The sequence below is a fragment of the Portunus trituberculatus genome, chromosome 44 (assembly GCF_017591435.1).
Source record: "Portunus trituberculatus isolate SZX2019 chromosome 44, ASM1759143v1, whole genome shotgun sequence".
Lineage (NCBI taxonomy): Eukaryota > Metazoa > Arthropoda > Malacostraca > Decapoda > Portunidae > Portunus > Portunus trituberculatus.
Window position 1 is genome coordinate 11,258,188 of NC_059298.1, and position 10,393 is coordinate 11,268,580.

The 10,393-nt window shown below is 41.8% G+C and overlaps 1 protein-coding gene across 1 annotated transcript in view; it reads left to right on the forward strand.

Moving 5' to 3' along the window:
- Positions 1-744: 744 nt before the first annotated feature.
- The window catches only part of LOC123519072, a 116,639-nt gene continuing 106,990 nt past the window's right edge, over positions 745-10,393 (forward strand). Inside the window, exon 1 of the mRNA XM_045280258.1 lies at positions 745-1,089. Within this exon, the coding sequence (XP_045136193.1) occupies positions 1,023-1,089 (67 nt within the window). The 5' untranslated portion in view covers positions 745-1,022. The remainder of the gene's footprint in view (positions 1,090-10,393) is intronic.

Below are 10,393 nucleotides of genomic sequence, written 5' to 3' on the forward strand. Positions count from 1 at the left end.
CCACTCCGTCTTGCTGGCAAAAACGAGCTCAAAGAATGAAGATCTATCGTGCAAAAGGTCAAGGAATAAATATTATTGCGTAAGTGATATTTTCTATAGTACCATTTCGTGTACTGCCGCCATTCTTCAGTCTTGACTTTTGAGTGTCACATGAATTGTACACCGGCGTCAGATGATTATTAGCCTCTGCAGAAGTGAACCACGTAATCGTATTGACTGTTTCTTGTTAGTGGAGGAGCGGGACGTGATAGACAATGGTGGTGTTTATACCAGTCAGTCTCGCTGGCCGCCCCTCCGCCACTCGCGTGCACGTGCTACTCCTGGGCATCGCTGGTAGCTGCGGTAAGGGCTTTGTGTGCACCCTTATTATGCCTCGGTTTCATTAGATTTCATCTTATATGGAAGCAGTGTAAGAATGGGATAATCATAGGTATTTGCATATCATTAATGGGGTGTGGCCGCTGTAGACAAGGGAGGAAAAAAATGGACCGTCAGCAGCTGCCCGCGGGGCACACCTGGCGTAGTCTAGCACGTGCGTTGCCATGGCGATGGCGTCCTACCGAACGCTGCCGGACGCACGACTTAACTTTACTTAAACAACTGAAACGCACTGTACTGCAAACACGGCAGCTCAAGGACGCTAATTTGTCAAAAGGCAAATAACAAGTCTGCTGAATGGTCCATTTGCGTAAAGAACACGGAAAGGTTTCACGAACTCTTAATGACCACATCTGCCTGGCAGCCACTTCTCAGCCAGTCATCACCCGGCCAGCGAAGGATGTGGATGCGTGACGCTCGCTCCGTCCGCCGTGCTCTCTCTGGCCACCGGGCTCGCTGATCCTTCCTCCCACGCGCGTGTTCTTCGGGTGTCGCTATCAGGGTTTCAAAATCATATTTGTGCCACTAGTTACGCAAACTGAAGACCAGGATTAATGTCGGGAACAAGCTGATAGTGTCGGAAACGAGTGCTTCAACAAGTGGCTTATTGAAGGCTTTTGATCATCACTGTGTCCTCATCAGCCATGGGCGGGACCTGTACCTCCAGTTCCTTTCTGCCGCTACTTCTGGCCACCCTCAGCATCACGCACGGTAAGCACTGGTGACAAGGTACGTCATCAGCATATCTGTACCCACGGTGACTGAGAGCTGATCTCAGGGTGCGTGACTGGAAATTCTTGAAGTGATGCTATGTCTCAGCACGTCACTTGAATGGACGAACGAACCAGAATGATGTTTGACATGTATCGCAATGCGTGTCGTTTCATTGAGTTGAAAAGGACTTGTGTTGTGTGCGTATGCTTTACATGAAACTTTTTTGGTGTTTTACTTACAAATGTAACTAAATAACGAGAACTATTACGTGTGGAGTAGTTATTTCCTGTGAAAGGACTTTTAAGACTGATTTCTAAATCTATCACTATTCGTTGATCTGAATCGGATCACATAAACTTGACTCGAAACACTGACTAGTGACTCAACAATGAGTCTTTGCTTGACATGAAGCATTACTTAACATGGAAGTCTTAAAGATGCCACAAGACACTGGCGACTATGACTACTATCCACGAGTTAGTCCAGCGTTCTTGGACACCACACTGGGTTTTTCTCCTCAGCAGGGACGACCACGTTCGGACAAAGTCATGAAGGTTCATCCACTGCGAGGAGGAAAAAAAATGTCACCATGAATTAAATTGTTGTTTTATTCTCGCTACAGTTCCGCTTCGGCTCTCCCATTTTTTCCGGGTCATTTTAGGCGGTGTTCGAGTATCGCAGTTTATGAGGTTGTGTGTAATGTTTCGTAGTGATTTAGATCTGGATGCTTAATGATTCATAATGTCGTAAAACCTTCACTGATTGGCCAACTCAGTGTGCCTAAATCACCCTCGACCACTTGTGATCATAACTACTTGCCTCGTGTTTATTAGGAGAGAACACTTGCCCTAATTGCAATATCGGAGCTACAATTTTAATGTTACGGATGATTTAGCGGATATTCATCATCAAAGACAGGTGGGAAAGAGACTTGATTATAAACAGGTAATGCGTAACGGAGGAATGGAATGGATGTAATTATAAACACAACACGTAAGGATGGAATGAACAAGATGTAATTATCATCAAAGAACGCGTAACGAATGAATAGAGCGAGTGAATGACGAGGAAAGGATGTGAACTTGGTGCGACAAAGGGCTAAGAACGTAAGTCTAAAATGTATTGGTGAATCTTTTTTGTTGTATCTTCGATGGGGAAAAAAAATATTTACGATAATAGATTTTTACTTCGTAGGTGTGTGGTCAGTTACACAGATATTTGTAACTTTGGGTAGAAAGATTACAAATCATAAAACAGCCAGAAAAGTGATCGGTTGAGAGACTGTTGAGATAAGTACGTGGTTACAGAAGTGCTAAAATAGAAACAAAAATAAACAAACCACACTTTATTTTTTTATATAGGATTAAGGAAAGCCGATATCATCAGAGGAGAAACATCCAAAAATTCTGACTTTCTAACGGGACAAAAAATACGAATAGTCTTTTAGTTTTTTTTTTTTTATCGATGTCGTTGTGGTGAGCTCCGTTAGATTTGTGACCACAGGATCAAGTGTAACTGCCTGTAAACAAGAGCGGTAACGTGCCGAAGAAATAGAGGGTCACCAGCCACTGCTTCTCATGCTCGTCACATCCAACGGGGACGATTGAATAAAAATACATGAAGTAAAAGAATGCTGAAAATAATACTCATATGAAAAAGAAAATATGGAGATGGTGAAAATTGCGTTGAAGTTTATCTTAGAAGAGAGAGTCTGTGTGTGTGTGTGCTGTACCTTAGATCTCGCCTTCTCTCCCCCTTTCCTTCATTTGTCTCTCTAATCTACTCGTGAAGCCTTTATGTTTGATCTCATTCATCTCTCGCGCAACCAGATCCGTAAAGAAAGCAACACTGAGGAGGAGGAGGAGGAGGAGGAAGTGTCGTCATCCTTTATCTCTTCCCCCTCAAAGGAGTTGTCGTTGTCTTATCTTGTCGTCGTCGCGTCTGCCTACCCTCCTTCGTCAGGGTATATATTCCAAGACCTTCGAGGAACAGCAGACAATCGAGACCTCCCTTCCCTCGCCATCCCGCCTTGTTTACACCCAGCCGTTGTTTACGCTGTGAAAGGTTATCGCAGGCTTCTAATTGTTTGGAACTCGTATATTTAACTTGGGACAAAAATTAGCTGCCTGCATTCTTGGCGAGTTGCTTTTGTATTGCTGAGACATTATTTTCCGGGCGAAGTCTTAATTGTCTGAGGCCGGGCGGGAGGGAGGAAGCGGATGTTGTGAGGAAGGCACGGCAGCAGAAGGCAGTAAGGAGGCACAATAGAGGGAGTCACTTTTATGTGGAGCGTTGTGAGCTGCCGAGGCTGGTTGGTGACGTGGCTAACCTCCCTGGAAACAAAAGACGAGTAATTAAAGTGATAGTGAGAGTGGAAATACGCTGTGGATTCTCTCTCTCTCTCTCTCTCTCTCTCTCTCTCTCTCTCTCTCTCTCGTGTGTGTGTGTTTCCAGTGATCACGTAGCGTATGTGATTTATCTCTGAACTCAACAGCAGCATCCAAGAGGTTCATTATTTTTTTTTTTTTATCCTAAATCCGTTAATAGTGATATATTTTTTTCTATTGAATATACTGCGGTATTTTTCTACCTTCGGGTACTTCGGGCACACACACACACACACACACACACACACACACACACACACACACACACACACACACACACACACACACACACACACACACACACACACACACACACACACACACGAAATTATTTCTTTTCCATACTAATCCACACATCACCACCTATTCACAAGTACACACACACGCGCACACGCACACACTTTTCCATCACATATTTATATATAGCCATTAATCCCCACTCACTGACACACACACACACACACACACACACACACACACACACACACACACACACACACACACACACACACTATCATTCATCCTTAGAGTACCACCCACACATACACTCCTTTTCTCCCACCCACACACTCCTCTCCTATCATTCATTCCTACTCTCTCTCTCTCTCTCTCTCTCTCTCTCTCTCTCTCTCTCTCTCTCTCTCTCTCTCTCTCTCTCTCTCTCTCACACACACACACACACACACACACAAACACATTCCCGTGTCCATACTCCTTCATCCAGCACATATATTCTCCCTTCTTCATGCTCATGCACGCACTCACAAACTCCCTGGTCAGTTTGATGCAGAAATATGTAAACCTGACATTTTCATCCCACAGCTCCACTCTACTTCTCAGCGCTTCATATTGCATGCAGTCTTTGTCTTAAGGTCACAAGTTTTCTCTTGACTTTTATCTTCGTGAACAAATTATAGGTGGACGATTCTTGTCTTGTAACATTTTCTTCTGATTATTTTTTGCGCCACATGAGATGGATGTCCAATTGTGCATGTCTTAGTAGTAGTAGTAGTAGTAGAGCAGCAGCAGTAGTGAACCACGAAAGATAAGAGAGAAGAGCGGTGAAAAAAAAGCAAAAGATGGTTGGTTGTTTTATACTCACGCGCATTTATTATTTTTCACTCACGCCCTGAAGCGACGTTCTTGTTCAACTTTGAAACTTTTTCTCTTACACGAGTCCGTCAAAGATACCTCACCCTTCCTTTCCCTTGCTCTCTTACCCTCGTCCTCTTCTGCTCTTCTACTGCTGCCCATCCTCGATCTCTCTCCTGCCTCCCTCTCACTCAGACCTCACAGCGCTTCCCTCCACCCGTCCCTCTAGGCTATCCTACGTCCTTCCCTTCTCTCTCCCTTTCGTCTCCCTTCATTCTGCTCTCCCTTCCTCTCCTGCCCAGCAAGTCCTGATCGGTGGCCAAGACTTGTGGAGGCTGGGTAATTATTTCCACCTCGTTTAGTGAGCTGACAGTCGGGTCCCTCGGAGGCCCATTAGCATAACAGGCCCCTGTCCTCCTACTCCTACTCCTCCTCCTCCTCCTCCTCCTCCTCCTCCTCCTCCTCCTCCTCCTCCTCCTCCTCCTCCTCCTCCTCCTCCTCCTCCTCATCCTTCTCCTTCTCCTACTCCTCTTTTCTCGCCGACACATCCTTCTTGCTCTGTGGTAGGTGAATAGTAAACGCTTTAAGACAGAATGATAAGCTGTCAGGTCTATTGTGGATCTGACCCGCACACGTTCCCTTACCACCATCATCTCTTACTCCTCCTCCTCCGCTTCTTCAGTCTCCTCCTCCCATTTTTTTTTTTTCCTATACTTCCATGTTGTCTACACCGTAATGCAAATCCTCACCTTCTTTAGACACGATACGTGTACTTTTTCCTCTCCTTTCCCGTGCTCCTGATACTACTACTACTACTACTATGTACTACTACTACTACTACTACTACAACTACCACCTTCTCATTCATACTACTCCCTCCCGACACCCTCCTCTTCTCCCATCCAGTTCCTGTCCTCCTCCTCCTCCTCCTCCTCCTCCTCCTCTTCTCAACTACTCTTCATCTCCTTAATGTATTCTAATCGCAATCCGTTATCGCTCTCCTTCATCCAAGCAATATCAGACCCTTCTTTGGTATGCGACCCTTTTCCATTATTCTTTAAATGTGTGTGTGGGGGGGTGGATAGGTGGATGTTGGGGAGTGTGTCCGTAAGTGTGACTGGATGACACAGTTGCTATAATTTTAATGTTGTGAAGGAAGCGAGACAAGATCGAGATAATACTGTATTGTTCGGATTGTGGCTGCAGGATGATAATGAAGAGCCTGGCCAAGGTAGTAAGCGATAAATTAAGATAAAGTTGAGAAGAGATCAAGAAATGGAAGCTTGTTATTATCATACACTTGTCACGCCAGAATTGTGTTATTGTGTCTAAGGTTATCATTTTCTTTTTCATATTCTTTATCTGTTTTGAACGTTAGAATTTATTGATTTTAGTATTGTTAATTCGTTGGTGTGTTGTTATTTATCACTTTTCCTTTGATAGTTGTCTTCTTATGATATTTATGCTTTCAAACCAAATTATTGTTATCACCAGTTGTGTGTGTGTGTGTGTGTGTGTGTGTGTGTGTGTGAGAGAGAGAGAGAGAGAGTTAATTAGTGTGTCTTCTGAGCACAGGTAAATTCTCTCTGACGTCAGGTATAGTTCACTTTGGAAAGGTATAGGAGAGGAGATAGGGAATGGGTACGAGTCAACACCATCTTCAGATATCCAAGAAAATACAAGGGATGGAAACGGAAAGGGAACTGCAAAAAGAGTATACTGTTGTAACATATACGGGTAAAAAAAAAAAGAAAAGGGAAGGATAGGAAAAAACAATTAAATATTAAAATATGACGATCCAAAGAGATGCGTAGAGTAACTTTCTGAATCCACTTCCACTTCGTTTTCTCTTCAATATAATTTGTTTTTCTCCGATGCACTATGTTGACAATTTCATCTGATTTGACCATCGTTAGATTCTAAACCGATCGGAAGACATGACTGCCATTTGGTACTTCTTTCCCAGATAACCAATCACTATGAAAAACGTTTACTTATTTTACAACCACATCGAATCTTTGAGCTAGAAATAGATTGAAAAATAGATTCTTTTTATCGCTAATTTTCTTTAAACTGCTTATATATAGAGTTTATTCATCATCTTCCTGTGCTGCTAATCAGTTCGCGTCATACTGAAAGGGTTAAATTAAGACAAAATACCGTGGAAGGAAGCGAAGAATAATATTGGTTGACGTCTAATCACTACTGTATAGGTATTTGATATTCAGATGAAGAAAAAGAGGGAAGCATTATGGAGAAGGAAAAAGGTGAGCATTGTTTAGCATAATGAACAGTAGAAGGAAAAGGAAAGGAAAAATGGAAAATAAGGGCACGTTTCTTAGATATACCCAATAGAAGACAAACAGGAAATCGGAAAATGGAGAATAGAAGTATCGCTTTGAAATACTAAGATAAAGGGGGAAGACAATGGAAAGGGAAGGATGGAAAGGAAGTAAGGGTACCGTTTTAAAATACCACGGGGGAAGTTGAAAGGGAAGGAGGGGTACTTACCTCGCCCTTGACCTTCATAATTGATGTGCGTGGCGGGTGCGAGGTGTTGGTAGTGGTGGTGGGGGTGGTGGCTTCACATGGGCAGCGGCAGGTGTTGTCTTGATAATAGCTCAATTAGTCTCCCCTTTGTGTATATTATCATTGAGGTTTTAGTTTTATTACTTGCTTGTCATTTACTTTTATCCTGTCTATACTTTTTGTGCTTCGTTTTCTCCTTTCTTTTTTTTTATTTGTTTTAAACCTTTATCCTTTTTCTTTTTTTTTCTTCTTTGTATTACTTTTTTTTTATTTTGCTGGTGGTTTCCTTTTATCATTTGCATAGTTGTTGTATTTCTCATTCCTGATGTTTTTTTTTGTTGTTTTAGTTATCATTACTATTATTGTTATTGTTACTATTGTTATTATTATTATTATTATTATTAGTAGTAGTAGTAGTAGTAGTAGTAGTAGTAGTAGTAGTAGTAGTAGTAGTAGTAGTAGTTTTATTATTATTATTGTTATTCATAAAAAGTTTTACAGCATGTCATATAAGGGAAGTTTAAAAGTTCTCCAATTTGTGAAGTATTAATTTCATGTTCATTGTGTTCATTAAATTTCTGCCAACTTTTTCCTCGTAGTTGATCAAGTGCATGACATTTTTATTAAGTTTTTATTTTGACATTATTAACTCCTATGAGAGAGAGAGAGAGAGAGAGAGAGAGAGAGAGAGAGAGAGAGAGAGAGAGAGATCCATAACTACGTACGTATATTCAAGTATGTATTAAGATCATCTAAGACCTTAAAACTTTTAGTATACCAAGAGACATCTGCACAACACTTGGGTTAGTGACCGACACGTGTGATTGGTGAAAACTCCTGTAATTAGCCCGATACAAGTGTGCCTACCGTCCCTTTCCTTCCCTCACCACGGCAACACCTGCCTTATACCTCTTGCCTTACCCATTACCGGTCTCTCCTTTCCCCATCCTCGTGCTGTCCCTCAACGCCTCTCTCTATCTGTTCTCGTATCAAGTTACCATAGGCAGGCTCTCTTGACGCTCTTTTCCTCGCCTTCAATTTTACCTCCATCAACTTAATTGCCTCTGTAATTAGTCCTTCCTTCCTGCACTGTCTTTTCCTTCTTCCTTTTTTTTTTATTCATCTTCTCCTTCATCCTCAGTGTCTCTCACCCTTTTACTCTTCCTTTGTCTTTGTCGTCAATTCAAGCACTCACTTCCTGGATGGTTGCAATATTCTCCCTTTTTCATCTTCCTCTTCCTCCTCTTCCTCCTTCGCCTCTCCTTCCTCCAAAGCATTTTCACTCCTCATGGTCTATTTATTTTCCCCTTTCTCGTATACAGACCTTTCTTCTTCACGTTTTGTTTTATCCCTTGAGAAACATTAACTGTCTACCTGTTTATATTACTTTGTTTTATTTTTTGTTAAATTTTCTCACCAATTATGATTTTCTGTTTTCCTTTTATGTACAGTACAAGTCGAAGGTGTTACTCGTTACCTGATCCTTTCTCTCTCTCTCTCTCTCTCTCTCTCTCTCTCTCTCTCTCTCTCTCTCTCTCTCTCTCTCTCTCTCTCTCTCTCTCTCTCTCTCTCTCTCTCTCTCTCTCTCTCTCTCTCTCTCTCTCTCTCTCTCTCTCTCTCTCTCTCTCTCTCTCTCTCTCTCTCTCATTTCTCTTTCGCCATTTGCTTTTCCTGTTTGCTTTTACTTCCATGTTTCTTCCTCTCTCTCTCTCTCTCTCTCTCTCTCTCTCTCTCTCTCTCTCTCTCTCTCTCTCTCTCTCTCTCTCTCTCTCTCTCTCTCTCTCTCTCTCTCTCTCTCTCTTCTAGGACTAGCACATTTAAGGAGAGGAAACCATTGTTGTTAAAATTGCAGTCGTCCTCCTTTTCTTATGTAGATAGGAATATACGATTAGATCCTTTTGTGGAATGGAAGCAAAAAATAAAAGTAAAGTTCACGTTGTTGTAGCCTTGAAAGGTTTGTGTTATATTGTACTGGAGAGAAAAAAAAAAAAGCATATTTGTATACATATTCAAACCAGTTTTGTTCGTAATGTAATTTGACACAAAACTAAATAAATATATAAACGCGTGTGTGTGTGTGTGTGTGTGTGTGTGTGTGTGTGTGTGTGTGTGTGTGTGTGTGTGTGTGTGTGTTTGTGTTTGTGTTTGAGTGTGTCTTTGTTTGGCTTCATAGCGTTTCTAAAATTACTCATAAAAATATGGTTTTATAAGTTTTTATTGACAAACAAACAAAAAACCTAAATTTATGAAGAAGAGCAAGTAAGGTGAAAGCGAAAGAGGAGGAGGAGGAAGATAAAGAAGAGAAGGGCGATGACGATGATGGTACCGGAGAAGACAACGAGGGCTACAAGAGGAAGAGAGGGGGCAATAATAAAGCAGTTATCTTGTTGACATCAAGCTGCAATTTAATCCCATTTTACTTGATTTCTGAGGCTGCTCCTTTCCCTTGCCACCCAATCCCCTCGCTGTCTCCCTTCCTCCCTAATTAGTAGTTAGATTACCCCGTTTTCCGCCGCCGTCCGTAATTAAGCTTCTCCCTCGAGGCCGACTCCTCTCTGCCTTTCGTCTTTGATCTTTTCGCCAGCTGGAAAAGAAAGAAAACAAATATGTACGAGTTTTTATTGGATCTCTTTCTTCGCTCTCTTTGACACTCAGTGTTAGAGGAAAGGGAAACATGAATTACTTCCTGGAAAACGTTTTTAGCGCTGTGTGAAAAACGTCCCGATGCAAACGTTAGGTCACAAAAGTTCGCTAAAATATGTATGTACCTCTGTCGCCACATTTTTAGATTACACTCCAAGCTTTTAAGAAATGGGCTTTTTTTTTTTATTGATGGTATCTACTTTTTAAGTAACTTTGTTCCCAACTGTCCTTTTGGTCTTACCTCCTTGGTACTGCATGTGTATATATTTTTATCCTTGTACTTACCTCTCTCTCTCTCTCTCTCTCTCTCTCTCTCTCTCTCTCTCTCTCTCTCTCTCTCTCTCTCTCTCTCTCTCTCTCTCTCTTTGCTTTTTATCTAAATTTTCATCCTGTCCTCATGAACGCTCATCTCTTCTCTTCACCCTTACATTTTTCTTATTCTCTTTTATTCATTTCGTTCTGTCTTCGCTACCATTTTATCTCTCCTCCTCACTCTGTATTTTTCTAGTCTTATTATTTTTTTCTTCCTCCGAGAACATGAGGGCATTTTTTCCCTGCCTTCTTTCTTTCTAATTCCTTCGTTGTCCCTCCCGTGATAATATCTCTTATTCACCCTCTGTTCTTCCCTCCTCGTATTTTTCTCTCCAACA